This window comes from Hippocampus bargibanti, linkage group LG10 (genome assembly GCF_051943395.1).
Source record: "Hippocampus bargibanti isolate YZ-2025 linkage group LG10, ASM5194339v1, whole genome shotgun sequence".
In the NCBI taxonomy this organism is placed as follows: Eukaryota; Metazoa; Chordata; class Actinopteri; order Syngnathiformes; family Syngnathidae; genus Hippocampus; species Hippocampus bargibanti.
The window spans coordinates 14,262,768-14,288,053 of record NC_142743.1 but is presented as its reverse complement, the minus strand read 5'-3'; the positions used below and the strand labels follow the sequence as shown (position 1 = coordinate 14,288,053).

Here is a 25,286-nt window from a genome sequence, read left to right as displayed (position 1 = left end):
TCATGCAAATCTGGTGGTGGATTTTCACAGCCTTTTGTTTTTCCTCAGAATTGTAAACCCCAATTCACTGCTGACTGGAGGCAGAGCAAATTTGTCATGTGCAGCACAGTGCCAAAACATGAATCAGGAACACATATGAAGGACATCAGTGTTGCCCCGGAACTAACTACTACCCCTGGACTTTTCTCTCCAATAATTGTAATTCCTTGACGGTCTGACACTTCACTGTCAGTTTTCAGATCATACGTGAAGGTTACCTAAAGAGAGATAGGAAGGAAATTTATTCGTCCCGCAATGGGGAAATTTGCAGTCCACAGCAGCAATTGAAGAGGGATGGGGTTGGGGTGGGAGTGAAAGGATAGAAAACAAGATATTCTAAGCATAACAAAATAAAAATGTCAACTGTATACTGTGCAAATGTAGATGTGCAAAAACCGTTCTATAAACAAGACTGTACATAGTGCAGAATCAAGAGATGCATTTAGATATATTGCAACAACCCATATTTACAAGTGTCCAGTTTTTTTGTTTTTTTCACATGTGATCATTGGGAATTGTGAAGCCTGACAGCAGTCGGTAGGAACGAGCGGCGGTACCTCTCCTTCTTGCAGCGCGGGTGTAATAGTCTCTGGCTAAAGAGCTACCCAGCGCTGTCAGGATGGGCAGGAGGGGGTGGGAGGGGCTGTCCGTCATAGCTTTTAGTTTAGCTAGCGTCCGTCTGTTGCCCACCTCCTCTAGAGAGTCCAGCGAGCAGCCCACGACAGAACTGGCCCGCTTGACAAAGCGCTCCAGTCTTTTTCTGTCCCGGGTGGTGATGCTGCCTGACCAGCAGACAATGCCATAGTGGATGGCTGATGCCACCACAGAGTCATAGAAAGTCTTTAGGAGTGACCCCTGAACTCCAAAAGACCTCAGTTTCCTGAGGAGGAAGAGGCGACTCTGTCCCTTTTTGATTAGGGCATCCGTGTTTGTTGTCCAGTCCAGTTTATTGTTGAGAGTAACACCCAGGTACTTGTAGGAGGTCACCCTCTCAATGTCCGAACCCTGGATGTTCAATGGTGCAGGAGAGGATTGTTTCCTGCAGAAGTCCACCACCAGCTCCTTGGTTTTGCCGGTGTTGATCTGGAGGTGATTCTGCTGGCACCAGTCCACAAAGTCCTTTGTCAGTCCCCTGTACTCCCTATCGTCTCCCTCTGTAATGAGGCCGACAATAGCTGAGTCGTCAGAGAACTTCTGAAGGTGGCAGGTTGGGGTGTTGTAGTTGAAGTCCGAGGTGTAGAGGGTGAAGAGGAATGGAGCCAGGACTGTTCCCTGCGGCGCTCCGGTGCTGCAGAGAAGCCTGTCCGACTCACAGTTCTTTACACTCACGTACTGTGGCCTGTTTGTGAGGTAGTCTGTAATCCAGGATGTGAGGTGATGGTCGACTCCGGCATGCTGCAGCTTGTCCCCCAGTAGACTTGGCTGGATGGTGTTGAAGGCACTGGAGAAATCGAAGAAATCGAAGAATGTGATCCTCACCGTGCTCCCAGCATTCTCCAGGTGCAGCAACGCCGTATGGAGGAGGTAGATGATGGCATCCTCCACACCGATGCTGGGCTGGTAGGCAAACTGCAGCGGGTCCAGCGATGAGCTTGCCAGCGGTCGCAGGTGGGCGAGGAGGACATCTCTTTACCATTCATGAGTCCTGCCCTTTGACCTGACATACATTTTTAAAGAAGTTGCAGCATGCTTCTCAAGTACTTGGAGCATACATCCTTCAAATTCTAAAAATGCTTCGGAAAGTTGCCTGAATATAACTTTTAAACCACTTTGAAGGAAAGTTGCTCATTTCCAACATTTATGAAAGGAAAGGCAATTCAATCATATTCAATCAGGAGATTGGATTGGATTAGCCTTTATTAGTCTCGCATTTCACAGCAGCAAAGTGATGAAAGTAAGAGGAAAGGTAAGGAAGAAGTACAAAAATAAAAGAGTGCCTGCTGTAAAGGCACCATCCTGAAGTCAAAACAACAACAAAAAATCTAAATAACAAATAATATGACAAAACACAAAAGACACAGACAGTCATTCAATCGTCTTTGTTGTATGAAGCTGTCCGTGATGAAAGAGGAGAGGATGAAAACGTCCTTTTCACCATTGGATCAGGAACATCATGGTGAAATGTCCACATCTGATACAAGATAAAGGTTGAAAGCAAACACGCAGCTGCAGTATCCATGAACAAAAAGAGGCTGTCTCACATCTCCAGTCCCACGTAAATCCGCTTCAATTCCAAGCCGCGACAGTTCCACGTACGCATCGGCGCTCTGCGCTGACGCTTACTTCTCATCGCGCGCTTCTCAAGTCATGCATCCATCCAGCCGCAGACTGTCCAATAGCCCCAACCTTGTGAGCTGCAAGAATTTTCAGTGAAGATCTTAAGTATGCTGTTAAGAGGACAGAATGCCTTTCAAGGTGTACTACCAAATTCACAGACAAGATTTACCAGACTTGCCACAGCACAAAAATGAAGATGTGTCCGTTTATTTATGCCAACGGCACAGGTCTATGAAAATAGGCCCTTCATTGTCAATGTAAATAACTTTCATTACTTGCAAACACAAAATACGATATCATATCTCTTGAGCCGGGCTGAGCCTTGAACTGCCAGGCAGGCGACCGAAAGGAAAGCCTAATGGGGGTTTATGGAATTTGTCAAAAAGGACATGAAGGGAGCTGGTGTGAGAGAAGAGGATGCACAAAAGCGGGTTATGGAGGACACTGATTCACTGTGGGGTCGCCACAGTGAATCAGTGTCCTCCATAACCCTGAAGGGAAACATCGAAACGATTCGGCCAGCAGTTACACAACAAAAGTTTCAAATGCGTAAACTACTTACTTGGTCCTTTGTCACGTCTTTGAAGTTACCTGAAGAAGTGGTACAAAATGTTATCGGAAAAAAAGTTTTAAAATGCTTGCTCCCAAAATATTTCATGGTCTCAAAATTTCACAAGACATTTATGAATTCATGTTTCGGTGACATCTTATGCAAACGCAAGTGTGAGTGTCTATGTGAGATTCTCTGTTACAGTTTTACGCTTCTGCAAAAATGAATGGCCATATACGCTGCAATTTACCAAACACTCAAATTAATTAGACAGATTAACTGACTAATAATCGAAGATAGCTTCACTGAATGACTCACTGCTTTAATTTCAACAGTCCCAGATCCATAAAGCAGTGAGTGATTAATCCGCAAAGCATGGGAAAAGAAAAGAGATGATTACAGTGTGGGTATGAATTGCAAAATTGTTTTGTTTCGATTGCATGCATTACACTTCTGAGCGCATTGTAAACATAACTCTATCAGATTTTGCAGGCATAAATTATTCTGTATTCCCCATAATGTCACCAGTCAGCATATTCACAAGGTGTGCAATGTGCTTCATTTGTTATGATTTCATAATAACCCAGGGCGGCCAGTAAGGTGTACATAATCAAAATCTTTAAGTTTTATGTTCTTTTTTTATGTAAGTGCTTGCCACTGAAAGACAAACAGGAACACGAGATGATTTGGATTGTGATAGAAAGTGGAAAAGGAGAGTGGCTTTGAAGTTTATGTTCCAATTCGAGTATCATTTGCATTTCATTATTAGTTTCTAATGTCAATTTCTCAATATTACAGTAGCACAACACAAATTAGTCTCCAGTCAGTACTTGGTCACTACTATGTGCAATCTGAAGTGTTGCATGTTTTCAATTATTTACAGCATACAGTAATTATTCAGAAATGATTTTTTTGAGGGGTGTGTGTGTGCGTGGGGAGGGAGGAGGGTTGTTATTTACAATATTACATCAACCTGCCTAGGGCCTGCGGATCAAAATTATCCAAAACCTAATGTATAATAAGGCATATTTATTCAACTTAACTGCACTAGACCAACTTCAAATGCTGTACACACACAAAAAAAAATAGTTCATCCAACATCCATCCATCCACCCATTTATCCGAACCGCTTTATCCTCACTTGGGTCACAGGGGGTGCTGGAGCCTATTCCAGCCATCTTCGGGCAGTGTGAGGGGGACACCCTAAATTGGTTGCCGGCCAATCGCAGGGCACACAGAGACAAACAACAATCCAACTCACACCTAAGGACAATTTGGAGTGTCCAATCAGCCTGTTGTTGTTTTTTGTATGTGGGTGGAAATCGAGGACCCGGAGAAAACCCACGCAAGCACAGGGAGAACATGCAAACTCCACAAAGGAACCTGGTACTTCTGCGATTTGTTTGAATTGAAGTGCTAACCACTCGACGACCGGGCTGCCCAGTCGTCGAACAATAAACGTGAAAACAATAAAGGAAGCAAGAAACCACGAAAAAGCACAAAACCAGGAAAAATACAAATACACATGCTTCGTCAAAACCCAAATGCTAAAAATCAGATTTAAGATGAGTTTTAAAGATGAGCAGGACTTGCCTAGTGTTTGACATATCGCCCTCGGGCCACCTCTCCACTGCTTGTGTCTTCGTCCCTCCAAGACTCTGCTTATTTGATTTAAAAGGGAAGGTGATTGTTCTTCATTGTTCACTGATGGTGATGCGAATGAGGGCTTTCGGTTGCAGAAAAAAACTCAAGGCCCTGCCTGCGACACACAATCAAAATCGGATATTACTGTCATGAATTTACTGTTGTATTGTTGAAAAGGCTTTTCATAGCTGTCATTATGCACCACTTATTAGTAGAGCTAAAAGTGAAAAGCGTCGACAGCAAACTACTTTGTACACTGCAGATCAACGGAAATAAACCTGATGATGACCTTATGACACCGAACTGACCATTTGTTCAGCTGTATTTTTGTTCTAAGAAATAGAGTGATACCTCGGCTTACAAACGCTTTAGCTAACAAACTTTTCGCCTCACGAACGTTAAATTCGTGAGAATATAATCTTGGCATCCAAACAATTTTTCGGGAAACACACGGGGGGCCACAATGAGTGATGTGTCATTCGCGAACGAGCCGGTTCTTGGAGCTGGACCTCTGAAGTCAATAAAGAGCCGCTCCTAAAAAGGAGCTGGAAATGGCAGCCGATTTTTTTTTTTTTCTCTGAGCACATGAAACAGGAAAGACGACCGTTAGCATGCAAAGAAAAAAAAAAAACAAAAGTGAAAAGGTGAGAAAATGGATAGAAAACACAGTGAAATTTGGACAACTTTATTGATAGTTCAAAGGCAGAGTGTAGAATGCAAGGTTAAAATATCCCATCAATCAGGCTCCACAAATAACCCGCACAAGCTATCTGTACAATTTGAAAAGAAAAGACAAGCAAGGGAACCAGCTATTAATGACGTTTCTAGTGTGTCTGCCTGCATCTGTTGATTTTGCAATATCACAACTTCCAAGATGTACAACCCAGAGCTCTTTGAGACACTTTATGCAAAAAGCTATCAACCCAGCTAGACAGACCACAACTGATGATGAACTAGGTAAAATTATCACAGAGAAAGCAAGACAACTTCACTCGGATATCGTCAAGAGGCAACCTGGAAGTTTGTCATCCATTGATGATTTCAAGGCTAGCCACGGATGGTTCGAGAACTTTAAGCGTCGTACAGAGATTCATAGTGTCATTTGTCATGGTGAGAGAGCCAGTTCTAACGATGAAGCTGCCGAAGCTTACAAGGAATCATTCCTGAAGATGGTGGAAGAAGAAGCCTACGTTTCTCATCAAGTGTTTAATGCTGAGGAAACCGGCCACTCCATTTCATCAAGCCATCAACGACCATCACAAAGGTAAATAAAATGAATTTATTATACAGTATAGTTTATTTCTTTAATTACAATACCATATGACATTTATTATACATAAAATAAGGTATATTTTGTGTAGTCTTAAGGCTTATTTAGTAGAAAAGTATGTTTTATGGGGACCTGGGAACGGATTATTCTCATTTTAATGGTTTCCTATGGGAAATTAATGTTTGTAAAACACACTTTACACCTTACACACACTTTCTGCGAACAAATTAAGTTCATAAACCAAGGTATCACTGTAACATGAAGTTAAATAAAGTGCTTTTTATCGTTTCGTAAAAAAAAAAAAGTTAACAAAAAAAAACAGTGGATGATTCATTATCCACCACAAACAGAAAACATTTGGGAAAATTATGCAACTCAGATGGAGAAAGGAGAGAGCCATCGGAATCAATTTGAATTTATTTCATTAGAAGATACAAATAACCAAAAATCCTGGTCCAGAAAATAGTTTTCCATGTCATTTGAGAAATGGAACATCTTATTCACATGTACATAACGTCCAAATTGAGACACTTTGCCATCCAGCCTGGCTTGATTTGCCACTTCTCGCCCACTGAGCACTCGTGCAGATCTGCTGAAATGGCTTCTGACATGTGTGAGGGAGGCGGGGAAGTTGAGGTATTGAGAAAGGATGTCAGGCTATTGGGTAGTTACCACTGCCATAAATCAAAAGCAAGAAGGAACGCTCTTCAAGTTATTCTAATTGAGAATTTCTAATTGTGAATTTTATACTCATATCTGGGGGTGGAATGACCCAAAACTTTGCTCATGAAAGACTACTGTTACTTTGGAAGAACTGTCCCAAGTAGAAGTACAAATTAGTCCACCAAATAGTTACCTGTGTAAGAATTAGTAATCCAAAAATGAAGTCATTGTATATACTTCTTCAGATTATGTGGGTGGATCCTCTTGGTCAACATTATGTTTTTGTGTGTCTCCAGCAGGTGGCAGAGGAGGGTCTTCCGTACAGCTTGCACACCTGCTGCCAATCAGACAACTCTGTAAGCAGTTCTGAATGGTCACCATAATTCGCTGTGCTCATGACCCTGTCAGCAAGTGTTTAATTCTCTTGATGCTGCATGTTTCATGCTCTTTCTTTTTTAGACCTTACCGTGGTTTTTGCTGTTAACTTTGTAAGTAGTTTTTCTTCGTAATTATTCATGATAATAATAATAATCATAATAATAATCATCATCAACATAATCATCATCATAATCGTAATCATAATCATAATAACATAACCATAATCTTAATAGTAATAATCATAATACAATTCACTCATTAGCGCTTTTCAAAACTCTCAAGTTCACTTTACTGTCACAGGATAAGAATTTCTGTGGGTGAGCAGCAGCAGCCACACGCGCCAGCGTTCACTCAACCCGAAAGTAACTCAACTAGATAGAAAGCTAGCTAGTTAGCTAATAGATAGCTAGTATCAGCATATGTGCATCCAAAAACAAGTAGACAAACAACATGTACAGGACTTTTTTCGTATGGCTCTAACTTGGAGAGGGTATCAGAAAAAAATGTATTTATACTACTTGTAATTTGGCATATATATACTATCGTTTCAAACACCCTCACGCTTCCCCCTTCATTTCCCCGCTGATAATGGATTATGTCCAATTGTCCTGTTGTGGGCATCATTGTTTATGTGAATGATTATCGTACACTACCCTGTCATTTTTCCTTTGTTTATGTTTCTAGTGAAACAGTGTTTATAGTGAAGTCTGTGCCTTGGGGTCAAATTTGAATTTTCAGAATGGTGGCTGCCACTCCCCCAACATCCCTAATTTATATGTTAATACTTAAAACACTATTATTATTACCATACTTTGATCTGCTAAATTGTAACATTAAAAACATAGATGGTGTGGAAAAATAAAAAAACACTGGACTATAAGGTGACCTAATTGTCTTGACGGTAACTAACACATTTCAGATGAATTTGAAATTCACACTTGGAACTGTGGTAAGGTTTTTCTTTTGAGTTAAAAATAGCTATGTAAAATCCTGTGTGGACTGTGGCCAAAGATAGAAAACCTTGCTTGGTTATTGCATCTTCTGTAGCTAGTAAATCCTTATTCTGGTGGATGTCACACACTCAATGTGGTGGCAAAATTGCAGTGGTTCTGCAAAATAGGTAGCCCAAAAAAAAGTAGAGCTCGGACAAGCACTCAAAATTCCCATTCCCTAATCGTTGTTGCCTTATGGGTGCCTTCAAAAAAGTGGTGTTAGAGTGCAGTACATTAGGCAGTATATATGGGAACACTTCATGCATGAGCTGCTCCTGCTGCGGCTGGTTCAAAATATAGTATGTGTACGAATATTGATGTAAGGTGAGGCCACACTGCCTCTCTGAACAGACATTCTCAGTGAATTTCCAAATAAGATATTGATAGTGATTAGAGAGAATAAGAAGTTATCATATTTAAAAGTTTCAAGCTGTTATATGCTTAGTCAACACTTGTGACTCAATACACAATTGAAGCACAGGCAACCTGGTCAACAGACACAGCAAGTTAAACTGTCAGCTTCATCTAGGAGATCTGGCCGTGCACAGAATTTAGGATTTAGGATAATCCTTTATCACCGAAGTTATTTACGACTTGAACATCCTGCACAGGAAGAGCTCATTAGCCAGGTTACTAATGTATCAGCTCATGGAAAAGACAATGTTTTATTGCCTACAGCTGTTCGTGCTTAGAATTCAAGAGGTATGGTATTCTAATCAAGAAAACTATGTTTTACTAATGTATCACTTTAATTTGCATGTATGCTCAATAAATAGCTTGGCCGAAGATTGCAGAATTCAGACGTCTGTCATGAATGGCTACGTCTCGTGCCGGCAGTAGGGACAATCTTTCTGGTTCTTAACTTCACATCCTGTTTCACAAGCCGAAGGTAGAATCCTAGTCAATTATTGCACATTCTGCTGCTATAAAACCTTGTGGTAGAAGTAAGCGGCATGCTAAACTCGGGACACGTCACTCCTTTGTTGTAATGACTATTAGGTCTTCTTATTCTTCCTTTTCCTCTAATTCCTCCAACACGGATACCTCAATGCAGGTGAAGAAAAGAGATTACTGTGGACTCACCTCTCAGTCTATAGGCTTCTTTTATAGCCTCAATTGAGCACAAGGCCACTGATCTTTCAAACGGGTTTCTAGCTGATCAGAAAGATTTAAATAGCGAATGTCAGTACATGCAGTGCATGTGTGATTAAAAAGGTGTTTTTATCGGACAGAGAAAGACAAACAGCAATGTATCTAATGTCTCTTCACTTGGGCAGAGTGCATTCACCTACTGGAGACACTGAACTCTTCTTCATTTGTCGACCGCGCATTTCGCGCATTTGAACGGCTCATTTAAATTCAGCGATGTCATTTTAATGATAAAATAATTAATAATTATTGGACTGAAAAGAAAATAGATGCAAACAATGGATGATAAATAGAACAATATAATGCAATCATATTTATTTATACTTTGTTCCTCACACACAGAGATAAACCAGCAGGGGACGGCACTGCCTCTTCTGCCTACCCTGACAGCACATTACTGCTTTTCCATCTCTTTTGGGGATGATGGTATAAAGAAAATAGATGGATGGAATGATGGATGGATGTTTGGAAATGGCCAATCAGGGGCAATGATAAAGGCCTTCCTATCTGGACTTTGGTTGTTCTATCTACTTTTGTTGATTTTCCTTGAACACTTATGCTTCTTCCCACATTCCAATTTTGTTCAGTGCAGACTGCAAATATTTCATAGGGGGAATGTCATTATGATTTGTTTTTTACTACTTTCTATATGTGCCCTCAGAGGCCTTTTAGTGGCTGGTGACCAGCTCAGCGTGTACTCAAGCTTTTGCCCAAAATCAGCTGAGATAGGGTCTAGCAAACCCACGGCCCTAATAAGGATAATCAAAAATCGATGGCTGGAAATACTTGATATGGTAGTTCTGCAAACTCATACAATAACAACACAATTGTTGATACTCTTTTCTGGTCATGACGACCATTTTCAGGGAGCAACCATAGAAACCGGGCCATTGAACTGGACATTTGATGGGATCTTACTCTCATTTGCAGCAATGCAGCTATCAGATGTGTCAGTGAGATGTGACCTGCTGACACAGCATGCTATAAACACTTTGACAAGGGAGTAGCACCGATGACGGAATCTATTCTGCTTGGTCACTGAAATGGTACCACTCAGCTTTCGGGGAATAAATCAAAAGGCTTGAGACAGGCGGAGTATGTACAGGATGTATTAAATCTTGCTGGTGGGTCACTGGTAATTATCTCAGCTTCGGAATAGGCTCTCACCAACAGTGGATCTATGATTGAATTATGTGATATTTTATTAGCAGTCTTTTCAAGCACACACACAGAAATGTATATCAGTGAAAGCTGAAGTTGCTGGCCAGCTTTCATAGCCTGCAGTGCAGCTCATAACTGGTGTAAAAGAGACCGTCGGTCTTAAGTCATCGCTGTAATTTTGTTTTCTTTATGATGTCAGCGGAGTCATAACTTTCACGTATGTAATAAAACCATGGGAACACAAGCTGCAGAGTCGAAGTACTACAATGGCCGGCAAGAGTGCAACAAAATACAAACATTACTGGAAAAATTCTCAGTTTGTTTGTTGCCATATAGCAATTTGTAGTAACAGAGACTTGGTTGAGTTTTTTTTTTTCTTCAGTCAATTCAAAGTCAAGTCAGCTGCCACAACTGCTTACAAGGGACAACTTTAAAATAAAAGCCAAGTGAGGCATTGATATCCAGATACAGTCCTGCTAGTTGCCACTCTAGGAGCATTGTGTAGCATCCAAACAGCCGTTCTTGTGGCGGCTGCCTTTAAACACACACAAACACAAGCACACAAACACAAACACACACAAACACACGCACATGCGGTCATTCAATTAATAAGGTGCATTTTTCGGTACAAGGACTTCTGATACAGACGGCTTCCTTTTTTTTTCAAACGGAGGGATCATCAGTCAGGAGTCATGTTGCATCCTTCCACCACAGTCATTTCACTTTTTTTTCAAGATTTCACTTTATCATTGGGGATGATAAATCAATACTTCCAAAAAATGTGTACATTCCACAATGATGGCATGCTTTACAAACTATTGTATTGATAGAATCCTTTTAAAATTTCACTAAAAATAATGACTGTGGTCACACATGGAGCTTTATTGTTTTGTAAGTCATTCAAAACGTTTTCAACTCTGGATAATATTGTTTTTTTATGATCTTTTTTTAGCAGCAGTAATAATCACGTGGTAAAAAAATGGTCACAAACCAAGCTGTGTTGATTCAGGTCTTATTCTTTCCATCTAATAATTCCTCAAGTTCTATTCTTTGAGATAATGTACTGTATCAGGACATTGTCATCAAATGGTCAGAATCAGAATCAGAATCATCTTTATTGCCAAGTATGTAGAACACACAAGGAATTTGTTTCCGGTAGAACACGCTGCACTAGTATCGTTGTCAAAAAAACTGCTAAGTGGCACTATACAGTTCCAAATGGTGAGTGTAGTTTTGCTTTGTTTGAATGCTGCTGTGCCGATGACCATTTTGTGTTTGGGAGCCTTTTACTTCATATTTATTAAATTCATAGAAGAAGAAGATAGAGTTGCTTGTTCTATAGCCACAAGAGGACACACGCCAGTGTCTTCTTGTGCCTGTCCCAAGCCCGGATAAATACAGAGGGTTGTGTCAGGAAGGGCATCCGACGTAAAAGCTTGGCCAAAACAAACATGTGAATCAAACCTCTGAAGATGGAGGACACTGATTTGCTGTGGTGACCCCTTGAAGCGAAAAGCCGAAAGGAAAAGAAGAAGATTCTTTGGTTGAACATTATTTATGACATATGCTTAAAGTCTGGAGGGCCATCACATGTGACCTTAAAAATAAAATATAAAGTGGTAAATTATCACGCTGACAGGAAGCGAGTGATGTATCATGAGCTGAATGGTCTGAATGTTGCAATCTTTTTCTCGATAATAATAATAATATTGATAATAATAATAATAATAATAATAATAATAATAATAATAATAATAATAATAATAATAATAATAATAATAATAATAATAATAATAATACAAATAATAATAATGACAATACATTTAATTTATCAGTGCCTTTTAAACCTCTCAAAGACACTGTATAGTCACAGGGATTGTGAATTCTAGTCCATTTCTTTTGTAAATTTGGATTACAAAGCACACGTTTGAACGAAAATTTAGGAAGAGTTGCTCATAGTGAGCAAATATTTTTTTAAATATTATAACAAATAAGAAACCACATATTTGGTCTGATTCCGACTTTTAAATTTTCGCTCACACATTTTCCAAACCATAAAATGTACATACATTCCTTCCAACCTCAAACTGTTTCCATCTTAAAACTTTGTCTGACTTTATAAGGGATTTTTGAAGGAACGTTTTAACATTTCTAACCAATATTAACATTTTAAAGAACCATTTAGATCTACTAGAGTAGAACGGAAGTCAAATTTAGGAAATACACTCATCATTTTACGACAGCAGATGAACAAGAAACGGAAAAGCAACAGGAAGATATTTATCTGAGTATTTTGTTTGTTTGGCTGGAGAGTTTCGCTACGCATGATACATTGATAGTCAACATTGATTGTGAAGTAGAAAAATATACTTCAGTTGAAAGCAACATTACTTGTCATTGTAACGGTCAGCCCTACAAAAGACCCGCATGTAATTCTACGCTTCACATCACACATTTTTATGGCAGAACGTGGAGAAGAACTGACAAAAATTCCCCCCACACAAAACACTGAAACTTTTGTTTGAATCCCAAATTGTACTTGGGAATGAGTTGAGAAGCAAAAGACTAGAGTTCTGTTTGAATCTAGTTTACCCTTCGGCATGACGAGTCACTACAGCTTTGATCGCGGAGACGTTGCGCCACATACCCATCTGTGACACTTTGAGGAGGATACTAAAATTTATGTTGGGACTTCAACCAACACTTCAAACAAGAGCATCACCGTGCAGAGTTCTAAATACACATAGCCAGTATACATCAATGAAAAATTCAGTCAGCCGATGCATCAATACACAGTTTCAATTATATTTATTTGATCTGTTAGAATGTGCTCAAAGCAGAGAAACAAACGATTGTTCTGGTTTTTCTTCCGACAATTACAAAAAGACTGTTCGGTTTGCCATGTAAATCCACGAGGCCATTATTCATAATCCAAACCGTACATGTTGTTGTTCATGGCAAGAGGTGTGTCAGAATGAGGCGCCACACAATAACACAGTCTCGTTTTCCACATATTTACAAGGAAATGAATTGGCTTACACGTCATGAGGAAAATATCGCACATGAAAAGAGTTTCTAATGTGCATTCTTAGGTGGGCTGGCGCCAGCCGATAAACGTGAGCAATAAGATGGAAGAGGTTTTTAATGTGTCTGACTTTGGTGGGGTTAGTGGAAAACATAAAAATCTGCCTGACAGTCGATATGAAGGAGGACAGACTTGAGCAGTGAGAAACGGTCCTGCTGCCAAAATTGAGGCTTTCACCACACCAACACACATGCACACGTGGAAACACACAGCACACACACACACACACACACACACACACACACACACACACACACACACACACACACACACACACACACACACACACACACACACACACACACACACACATAAGCACACATTGAGTGGCAGTGGGGATGAACACCCTTGATAAATTGTCCCACGCTATACACTTTCATTCGCCCTTTCCTTCTCCAAGAGAACAATTTTTTATACACACTCAGCAGGAGCCTCCATGCATGTCCATCTGCCGCAGCAGGGAGGCAGAGATCCATCTATTGTTTCAGACTCTAGATACTGTAGTTCCAAAGAGATTCCCTGCAAAGAGATGACTTACTGTACCCGCTGTGCCCAAGGAGGCTCACATTCCAACGAGTCCACGGATTTCTCTCATGATAAAATACCACATATCCTGGTGAAACGTTGCCACTTGATTGTCAGTGTATGGGCAGGTAGAAAGCTCCCACTGAGGAGGATATATAACATACATACAAGTGATTTTGTGTATCATTTTTTAGTGGTTCATTGTTTCTTCCTTTGACACTGTAACAGTAAGAAAGGAGCCCCTTCGTCCCATTGGTCCTCATATCGAGTGAACATTACAAAGGTAAAAAAAAAAAGAAATGGATGAAGGGCTGTAGAAGAAAGATGCCCTATTATTTTATGGATAACATTTGGAGATTGTCAAAGTTTTGGCAATTATTTTCAAAGATCATGTGAATGAAGCCTTTGTCTCCTGAGCAGTTCATCCAGGTGCGACTGTTATGCATCACAGTGGCTGTTATGGGTCTGTTTATTGGATTTCAATGAAGGGAACGTAAATCTATGTGAGTGGTTTGGTTGGAGCGAATATTTGAGTGTATAAAGCTGCCTGGCTTTTCACGACTGTGAACAAAAGCGGAGCATCTTCTGCACCTTTTGTTCAGGCCTTTGATCCGTTTCCATGCGAGCAAAATCCCTGACAGTAAAAGGTGGAAATAGTTCCCCGGGCCAACATTTTTCTCTGCAACTCAAAAGCGCTTAAATGGCAATCTGGCGCACATAATGTCCGTCAAAGCCCTTCAGAAAGAGCCTTTCCATGACTTACAGAGAATCTTCTGGAAAGCTCTACGAAAGTCTTGGTTGAAGATGGTGTAGATGACCGGATTCAACGAGCTGTTGCAGTAGCCAATCCAAAAGAAGAACTTGAAAAGAGTCTCGGGGATCTTGCACATCTCCCGGCAGATTCCGTACAGGCTGTAGGAAAAGAAAAAGGGGAACCAGCACAAAACAAAAACCCCCATGACCACAGCCAGGACAAACGTGAAACGTTTTTCACGGGCCGCTGACACTTTCTTCCTGTTGACTGTGCTTCTGCGTTTGCGGCGAGATGAAAACAGCTCCATGGACTTGGAGCTGGCACATGATTTCCTGCTGGAGAATTTGGAGACGGTGCTGCTTTTCCTGCTGGACTTGCGGTCTTTTCGCTCATCCTGGTGATGTTTGGACGAGGTCGAGTTTTTCTTGGGCTTCTCGTCTGATGAACTGCTGTCATCAAAATCATCGTGATGGTCCACGTGTGGCTTTTTTGATGCGTTTGTCACGGAAGCGCTGACCGTGTGCTCCTTGCAATGGCCATTTTCACATTCTATCTCTTTCACACTCTCGCCCCTTTCAGACTTAAAGGAACCAGCCTTGTCTGTGTCTGTTTGGCCGTTCTCCTGCGGCGAATCTATGTCCCTTTTCTTCTCTGACATGGTTCTGGTCCTCGTCTTTGCCACTTGGTATATCCGAATATAGACCAAAATCATGATCACGCAGGGGGCAAAGAAGGACCCGATGCTCGAGTAAAGGATGTACCAAGTCTCATCATTGATAATACACTGGGGGGTTGTCTCATTGTTGCTCCGATCCATCGATATCAGAGGGGGGAAGGAGATGACAGCTGAGATTAGCCACACCACCACAATCATCCCTTTGACTCTTTTCGGCGTTCTCTTCAAGTTGTACTCTACCGCCTGTGTCACTGACCAGTAACGGTCCAAACTAATGGCGCAGAGGTGCACAATGGAGGAGGTGCAGAACAAGACATCCAGAGCCAGGTAGATGTCACACCAAATCTTGCCAAAAAGCCAGTAGCCCATAAGTTCATTAGCCAGAGAAAACGGCATGACCAGGGTGGCCACCAGGATGTCTGCAGTAGCCAGAGACACCAGAAACAGATTCTGGGGTGGTTTCAGGGCTCTGCTCGTTAAAACTGCGATAACAACCAAGACGTTGCCCACAATCGTAAACAGAATTAGAAAACTAACAAGTCCAGCTAGACTCCAGATGGCGAAAGGGGTGTACTTGCTCTGAGAGGTGCTGTTAGTGGAAACGTTGTCCGTCTCCGATCCTTCCTCTAAAGCAGAGAAATTCAAGAAATCCATGCTGGTTTATAGTTGGTCTGTCCTAAAAAGTCACATGCGTTATGTGAAGCAATGTCACATCAAGACTTGAAAATGAAAGAACATATCCACCATGTCGTTTTCCTTCTCTTTCCACTGGCTCATCTTCCACATCTTGCAAGTCTCTTCTTAGTTGGAGGTGCTGATCAAAGTGTTAATTCCAAATGCGCTCAGGATGCTCCGCAGCTTAGTGGCCGCGGTGAAAGAAAGAGCGGACACCCCTCTGAACACGTCCTCTATCCTCCTGGCTGCTCCTGCATCTCTCCTCCTTCTCCCGCCTCCCCGCCTCCTCTTTCCTTTGCTCCCCCGCGTGAGGCTGACGGGGCGCAAAGCAACCACGTGTCAATTTATTTATTTGATTACGATGGGAAATGAGCCACGCTATCCATTCCATAGAGGAGAAGAGCACAGTGATGGGAAATAAATCTGAGAATAACTCATTTTCATAACACGCATGCTTTTAATGCAAAATTGTTGATGTGGTACATACAAGCCGCTGCTGCTGAGGAGGTGCATTTGCACCAATGCTCAGGTTGAAGTCCTGGTAAGGAGTGTGGCATTCTTCTGACTGTCAGCATGCACTCCACACTGGAGATCACAAAGCTGTACAGACGCATAGTAAGAAGCGCAGCTCTCTCCTTCTGCTTGCACAATGGAGTTCACAATTGTAATAAAGACCATCTGAGAAAGGGCGCTCGACTACATGCAGATAACACTGATTTTATAGTATGGGTGTAGGGTTTAGAGTTTGTAGAGGGTGTAGAGTTTTATCCTATCAATTGTGTTGGTCAACACTGTAATGGAAGGAGGCAAACATGATGAAAAGTAGAGTGAGCCACAATGTTGCTCTGGCAAAATGCCAACACGTGGGACACGGCCAAAGTGCTCAGATATAATTTTACGCTTTACGCAATGCATATGCTTCGAACTGTTGCTATTTAATGTTTTATGGTGACATTTTGGTTGATCTGGAATAAGTACATGCTATTAAAACTCATTCACTGCCAGACAGGTTCAGAAATGTGTCCAATCCAGTGCCAGGGTTTTTGTCTTTGTCACTTAAATTCCAGGACCCACAGAATATTGAGTTTTTGGACTACATCAATATTCAATACGGCGTTAGAAACATTAGACACTTATATGAGATTTTAATGAGGGCTGCTATCCAAAATACAATGCATTAAGTACTGTACATATTGGTTTACATAGCACTTTAACAACAGCTGAAGCTGGAACAAAGCGCTAACATGGAAAAAAGGGAAATGCTGCCCCCTTGTGGAAAAGAAAAAACCCATTGACAGAGGCCATGGCCAGCGCTTTATCGGCACCCAAGCATGAAAAAAAAAACACAAATTAGGGAATGGCGCTCTACGTCATATTTTCAATTCCCGCATAAATTGGTGAATGACACTGAATGAGTTAAACATCAACTCCTCTTGTCAAAGTCTGCGTTATAGCTGCAAAAATGTCATTCAATCCAAAAAAATCCCTGCTTGCACTGAATTTACTTTTGGTGAAAGTAAAGAAGTTATATTTGACCATGAACATAAATAAGAAGGCTCACTTGAACCATACAAATATTTTAAAACAATGTTAATTAAAAAAGAAACTTCACAGTTTAGAGCATTTTATCTGCTGTATTGTTGAACATATATCAGCATAGATGCTGACAGTCTTGTAAACATGCTGATTATTTTGCATGTGAATGAGGAAAGGTCACCATTGTATAATTTTACTCCCTAGAGACTGCTGACCATATTGGTATGACGGCTTAAATATAAATATGATTTATAATAATGTGCACTGAAGGATGAGAATACAGTAAATCTAATGGCTTTCCGCCAACACAACAACTTTGTGTTGCATTTTAAGCAACCAATTTTTACTCGCGGCCATCAATCAAATTTGCTGTATATATACCTAATTGTCAGTCATCTGCTCAAAACATTCCGTGTCCAAGGTTGTTGGTGTTAATTCCACAAAAATAACAGTGGTTGTGTTTCCTTAACAGAAAATTATTTTTGTTCCTCTTCAAATCTGGGTGCTTTGATCTGAAAGTACCGCAAATGTTTGTCAGATAGTACCGGTGGACAGTGGATATACACTTTGAGGTTTAAAACATGTTTAGCTCGCCAATTTCAGCAGGGAAATATGTATGTGTTTTACAATATTAAGCAATCTTAAATTCTTCCACACCAGACTTCCAAGTACGCCTACTGCGCCACCCTTGCTTGATTACTGTTATGCAGTGTCTACTTCCTTCAGTACTTCCGTTTAGAGCCTGTGTACACTGACATATTGATTCACGTGTATCCTGTGACCTTGATTGTCCACGGAATCCTATTTTCCAACACTCTACTTCCATTATTGGTGTTGTGTTTGCCTTGTGGTGATTGTATTCATAAGAAGATTAATGGATGAAATGGAAACAGTTCTGATATGTATATTCAGCTGGTGGGGTTATCTGCCCCATCGTGTGCACTAAATGGGAACAGCTGTGACTGCGCATTGATACAGAATCAACCATCTGTGTTCTCCTGTCCAGAGGGTAAAAAAACACCTCTGGCAGGTTTTGAGCCACAAGGACAGCTTCATTATATCCTGGCATTTATCAGACATGTTCCCTCCACTGTGTGGAGGAAGCCTTTTACCTAAACACAATACCACATGTTGTCATTTTACAGTGTTGGTGACTTCATGATGATGGCCAACAAAATGTTCTTTAATGTAGACGCGGGCATGGCGAAGATCGGAGCACAGACATGATGTATTTGTTAAACCTTTCTTTCTTGTTAGATTTATTTACTCTCGCATTTCCTTGAAGGCATTATCATCCATGAAGTTTCAGTGGATATCTATGTGCCGATTTATTCATGTGTGTTTTTTTCCCCATGAGCGCACACATGCATGTACACTGCAAACGATTAGAGCAGAAGCTAAATGTCCCCATTCATCTTTCACCCCTCATGTAGTGTGCTCAATTCGTCTTTGTCCTCCTAATACTTCTTCTGCAACACACACTGCCAGTGATCCGGTAGTCTTAATATAATCTTGAATCGTTCCAGATGGAAGCCACCACGATGCAGTCGAAAAGATGACATGCAAGTTTGTTTTTCCCCTCGGTTCAATATTCCCGTGAACTTCCCCCATCCATCCGAGCTGGACCTGAGCCTGGAGAACTGTTGCCTGGCATTTGGTTGCCCGGACCAGTGCGTTATTTGACCATGTCTCGCAGCTAAATACCTGTCATTAATCACAGACTGCTCAACTGTATCGTGAATTAAATCGCAGGCGGTGTTACAAGAAAGTCTTAATTGATCCTCTTCATAGCTTTGAGAGATAATGAGAAGGTCGAAAGAGGTCTTGGTTCATCATCCTGGGAAACAAATGTAGTACCCAATCCCAAGAACACCCCCTGCTTGTTCACATTCAACTACGGCTGGAGGGATGTTCCCGGTCAGCATTGGGTGCACTCTAAGCTGATTTTGAACAGACAGACAAGCCTTGTTATAATCATTCACTCCTGCCCCCGGCCACTGGCCTGTCCACATAATTGGGACCGCAGTGAGCGATCTTGGCTATGACTGGGCTCTTTTGCTAACATCATGAACGACTCTGATGGGATAAACTCGTCCTTTCAGTAAATCAGGAGCCACTCTTGGGGTTGGAGACACTCTTGATGAAACTCTTTTGAAGAGCATTGATCAACAATGGCTCTTTAAAAACTTTTCACATGCAGTATTACACTTTATGACCTTTATTGCTCCTTTGTAATCTGGGCCAATAGAGGTTATTGAAAAATCAAAAGACCTAACCCTGGATTAGCAGTAGAAAATGGATGGATGGCTTTTCCATTGTCTTATAACCAATTCTTGCTTACATTTAGTTCAAATAAAAGTGTAACAACGATGTACTATGTTAAACTTCAGTCTAAGTCAGAGGCTCTTAACCTAGTTAAAGGTACCAAACCCAACCATTTGAGATGGAAATTCTCAAAAACCTTCATGGGTGAAAAAAATATATGTTCATTCATTCATCTTCCTCACTCAGGGGGTTCTCGAGCCCATCCCAGCTGTCGTCGGGCAGTAAGTGAGGTGAGAACCCTGAATCAGTTACCAGCCACAGAAACGAACAACATTTTGCACTCACCCTCGCACTTATGGACAACTTGGAGTGTTCAATCATCTTCCCAGGCATGTTTTTGGAATGTGGGAGGAGAAACCCCACGCAGGCCCAGGGAGAACATGCAAACGCCACACAGAACAGTCAGAGCAGGGATTGAAACCAAGACTGCTGCACTGGGAAGTCGATGTCCAAACCACTCGGTGGCCGGGCCGCCCTTAAAAATATATCCTTAAAACATATTAATTAAAAACTGGAGAAGTATATACAATTAATATAAGTCATGGCCATAATTAATTGACATGTTGAGTCCTAACCTCCATGGCAGAGGTTCCGAGCAGACTGATTCACTGAACCCCTAGGGTTCAATCAAACCATGGTTAAGAACCACTGGTTTAAGTTAACCATTTAATGTTTTGCATGTTTTTTTAGGTTGCTAAAACTCACCATAGCACTGAAAATGACTTTTTTGATTTATTGTACATTGTATGCTCAATCAAGGATTGCCACTGTAGCTGCTGAGGCAGAATTAGCCTACAGCCGCTACATGGACGAGAACCAAAGCGGCTTATTACCCTCCAGATATGAAGCTCTGTGTCTTGGACGCTTACCATTGCGCATACAGTTGAATAATTCCACCTGACAGAAGGTGTACTTCAACTTTACGTCGGCTGCTCATCTGTTGCGCTTTTAAGTCATGGAAAAGCTAATCGTTTTGAGATATTTTCAGATGTTAAAGTTGGCTTCGCTAGTGATATCTGCATACATATTGGGAGCTGATTTATCCCGGTTATGATTAGCAATGAATTTACAATGATTTAGACAAACAATCCCTACCGTGACTCCCACTAAGATATGCAGGGCAGGGGATAATGTTCATTTCCAATGGCTCTTTCATTAATTATTTACAGATTCCTCCAAAACAAATTGATAATGTGACCCAATAGCATTTCCCTGATATTATATGCTGACTTTACATCTGTGTAAGCTCTCAGTCGTACAGGAGTGGTCCATCGTCGAAAAGGTTTCTTCAGCCGTCATCTGTACTTCTTTGAAGGTGTCGGACGTTTCGCTTCTTATCCAAGATGTTTCTTCAGCGAACTAAAGTCTTGCTGGTAGTTTCGGCCCTATATATATCCCTACTGTCCAGACGTGGCGGTGCCGGACTCTGCTATGATTGGTCCCTGCTCCCAGGTGGGGGGGCAGAGGACTACTCCCTGCGGCTCCACTGATTACTTCTATTGTCCTGACTGATAAATGGCCTGATTGCCCTATTTGCTCTGGTATCACCTCATCAGCATAACTAAGCCTATGTTGCCTATGCAGTCTGTTGTACGAACGATCCAAATTGAACCTCACACCATGGTAGGCTTAGTTATATATATAGGGCCGAAACTGCCATCAAGACTGTAGTTAGCTGAAGAAGCATCTTGGATTAGAAACAAAACGTCCGACACCTTCAAAGAAGTACAGATGACGGCTGAAGAAACCTTTTCATCGGTATGCTGACCTTGTTCGTGAAAAATGGATCATCCCGGCCAGCTAATCCCTTTAATATCCATTAAAAACATTTCTCAGCAGCATCAATCATTTACACCTAAAATACATAAAAGGACGAGCTACACAATTCATTAATCATTTGTGAAAATGATTCTTAATTGTGACAAAAACGCAGATAGGCAACAGAGAAGTTAACAAATCAGTCCCAATAGATCTGATGAAGGATAGCGCGGCATATATTCAGATGACCTTCTTCTATGAGCGCCAATGAAAATTACATTGTTTTATTTATTCTATCATTCATTTTCCCATCTGGTTTATCCTCACAAGGGTCGTGGAGGATGCTGGAGCATATCCAGCTGTCTTCGGGCATTAAGTGGGGGACACCCTGAACCAGTCGCCAGCCAATCGCAGGACACATCGAAACGAACAATAATTCACACTCACACATACACCTGGGGACAATTTGGAGTGTTCAATCACCCTTTCATGAATGTTTTGGAATGTGGGAGGAAACCGGAGTACCAGGAGAAAACCCATGCAAGCACGAACCGGGATTGAACCTACAACCTCTGCACCGTGAAGATTTCTGGGAACAAATGGCGTAAGTAAAATGGGTGAAAAAAAACATTAATTCCACAACATTCTTGACTTTGGAAAATGCATTTTTTTTTGCATACTTAACACTAAAAACTGTAAAAAGTTAACTCAAGTGAACTATTGTGGAACTTGGGATAACAAAGAATGACTCACGAATGAATTTGAGCGATTGTCAGCAACATAAGCCTCCACATATTGCACTCTTGTAGTTTTCATTGGCCCTCCACAATAGGGTGTATCTATGCTGCTGTTGACACTGACAAATAGCCATGCTTCTTCAGCAGACAACTACTGTGTACATAATGCAACTAACAGTTCAGCAAAGGAACATCCAGCCCACAGGAGTTTCTATCATTCCCTTCCAGAACAGAGTTGTCTTTTTCTTCCCGCCTTTCTAACCTTATCAAGTCCGGTAAAACGCCCTGTAATCACTTTGATCTTCTTGGGAAAGCAGACACTCCCTTTCGGTTTGATTTCGTACCAAAAGTGTTGGTTTTGTTTCGTGTGCCTGAGTTTTGAATCCCACCACTGCTTAAGTGTCTTGTTACTGCCATCAGCTTCTTCAGCTATTGTATAACGCTGCGTCAATGAGGTTATAAGGGCAGGGAATTCTATTATTCAGTCAAGGAGCTCTTTAGCAACAATAGGCTGTTGCCAACGTTGGTCTAAGGGGCTACACAACACATGTTTCTGTTGACAAGAAGAATGTATATTTCAGATGACAGAACATCAGTCTTTCTTTTACAGACCAGGAATTTATTTCATAAGTGCATTACAGAAATATTAAGATAGATTTTTATTTCTGACCTCCTTGGCCTCTCTCACAGAAGGTGAGCGAATGGGAAGGTCCCAAAAAAAGCAACTTAAAAAAGGCAACACCAAGGATCGGGGCAGGACACTAATACCTCATCCATGGTAAAATGACAGCTTAGGTTCATTACCTTTCACCTTTTTATATTTTTTGGGCGGACAGGTTCTATTTTAGGGATTTCTTTTTTTTAATGTGTCGGTGAAAGTGGAATCTGCAAAAAAAAGTGATTAGCCACAGGTAATTCATTATCAGAATCAGAATCCTCTTTATTGCCAAGTATGTAGAACACACAAAGAATTAGTTTCCGATAGAACACGCTGCACTTGTATCATTATCAAAAAATTGCAGAGATGCACTATATAGTTCTATTTGGGTTACTGTTTAAAGAGTTAATGGCTTGGGGAAAGAAGCTGTTTAAATGTCTCCCGAACGGTAGTGCCTGCCTGAGGGGAGTAGCTGGAAAAGGTGGTGGGCAGGGTGCGGAGTGTCCAGTAGGATTTTGTTTGGATAATTCATTATTGACAAATTGCACAAGTACTATTTCACGCAAGACCTCATAGCTATGAAATAAAACCACCATTTAAAAATGGAATTTTATGTTCAATTGTATTACCTTTGTCTGAGCTTCACATTTGTTTGATGATTGCAAACATTCAAGAAGGGAAACAATACCAAAGACTAGGAATTTGAAAAGAGGGCAAAAACATTTTCACTGGACTGTTCATGGTATGCCATTTTTATCTCAACTAAATGCATTGGCTCTTGAAAGGTTGGGATACAGTCCTAGAAGACCAAATACTATGAAACAAACAGGTCTAAGTCACAACATCCACACTACGATGCAATTTACTTTAAGCATAGTGCTTGTCAGCTACAGTACGTGCACACATCAGGCGATTAAGTAAAACACCAGTGAGGAACCTTTTTCCATCCAATCAGTCACTGTAATCTGCACCATCTGCACCAAGGCCGAACTTCCCCGAAGCCTCCCCATCTTCACAAGAGATGACAGAATGGGGACTGTAGAGAATAAAAGGACCTGAGAGCCAGGAATACAGCAGAGGGGATAGAGGCAGGTTGGCAATAAATGGAAAGGAGCAATAAATGGAATGGGTGAGACACCAGAGAAAATAGAAATAAAAAAGGGGCTTCCTTGACCAGATGATCATATGGCTTCTACTGTCACCTCTTGCTTTCCAGTACATTTGCAGCACGGTTGAGAGGTGTGCTCGGTTTGGAAAATGGAAGAGGCATTTTTACTCCACTAGGGAAAGTGCAGTGGGCCATTAGTGAATACAGGCACTTCATAGCTGGTTCCATCCGAATGTCAGGGTTTTACTGTGTAGAGTTTGCATGTTCTCCCTGCGTTTCTGGAGGCTCCCAGTATTCAAAAAATATCCAGTTCTAAGTTTTATTTTCCGGTAGATTTCAGTGTGGATCAGAATCAATTGTGTGTGAGTCCTGTCATTGACATGATGAGTCGAGTGTGTACTTCTACATCCTCAGTGGCCAATTATTTACGAAACTAACAAAATTAATGGCGCAGTGGTTTGTTTCAGCTCAACTGCCTCATATTGAAAGATTTTGTTTTTTATCATCAGGCTGTGACGGCACAATGCTTCGGCTCGGGATGAAATCTGTTTAGCCCCAGTAAAGCCCCTCCAGCATTTTATTTGACATTCCAAAATATATTTACACATTATTTTCTCAGCCCCCCCCATAAATCCAAGAGTGACAAAATGCCGGAGTCGTGGCTGTCTTATGGTGGAAGTAAAATATTATTGGATTGGATTTGGATTTGGATTTGCCTTTATTAGTCTTGCAGTGGAGAAATGTACATTTCACAGCAGCAAAGTTATGAAAGAAATGAAAGTAGAAAATACTTTGTATACTGTACAAAATTGGGTGTATTTATCATTGTGAAGATTTATTGTTTTTTGTTTTGGGGTTTGTTTCAATTTGGTGGTGTAAATTGGGTAAACAAGGCAAATATGGGTACACAACGAGGCAAATGTCAGAAAAGCGTTTTTTTTTCCCCACTAGGCAGTATAAGTAGTCAAGTCACCAATGCAACTTGTCCTCCGAGAGTCCTCCAAGGCCAAAACTGCCTTTTGTGGCTCAGGCTGAAGATTCAGGGACAAAAACACAACATTCTTCTTGTTAATGGTCAACAGTGACAAATTAAGCAGCATGACTTCATTCTAGCAGGATTTCGAAGGCTGCAATGTTGTCTCAACAATGATCATTGGAGCCACTCTGTGAATGCAAATCATTGCATCGGCGTCATAAAGATTCTTCGACTTTGTCTGGCTGGTAATATATGTGAGGAATAACATTAAATGTTTCATTGCTTGAACCCTGCTGAATTGAATGCATTACTATTACGCCTTGTGCTGGTGAGACTATTCCACCCTCAAC

General features: G+C 41.1%; 1 protein-coding gene across 1 annotated transcript; it reads right to left on the bottom strand.

Annotated features, from left to right (window-relative positions):
- Nucleotides 1-12,914: 12,914 nt before the first annotated feature.
- On the bottom strand, nucleotides 12,915-16,076 carry adra2c (adrenoceptor alpha 2C). The gene is made up of 2 exons (XM_089005894.1): nucleotides 15,908-16,076; nucleotides 12,915-15,839 (listed from the first exon to the last, which is right to left on the bottom strand). The coding sequence occupies exon 2, from the start codon at nucleotides 15,815-15,817 to the stop codon at nucleotides 14,471-14,473; it is 1,347 nt and encodes a 448-aa protein (XP_088862020.1). The 5' UTR covers nucleotides 15,818-15,839; nucleotides 15,908-16,076; the 3' UTR covers nucleotides 12,915-14,470.
- Nucleotides 16,077-25,286: the final 9,210 nt, after the last annotated feature.

Excerpts from the sequence above, each read along its gene's own strand:
- adra2c (XM_089005894.1), bottom strand. The coding sequence starts at position 15,817 with ATGGATTTCTTGAATTTCTCTGCTTTAGAGGAAGGATCGGAGACGGAC.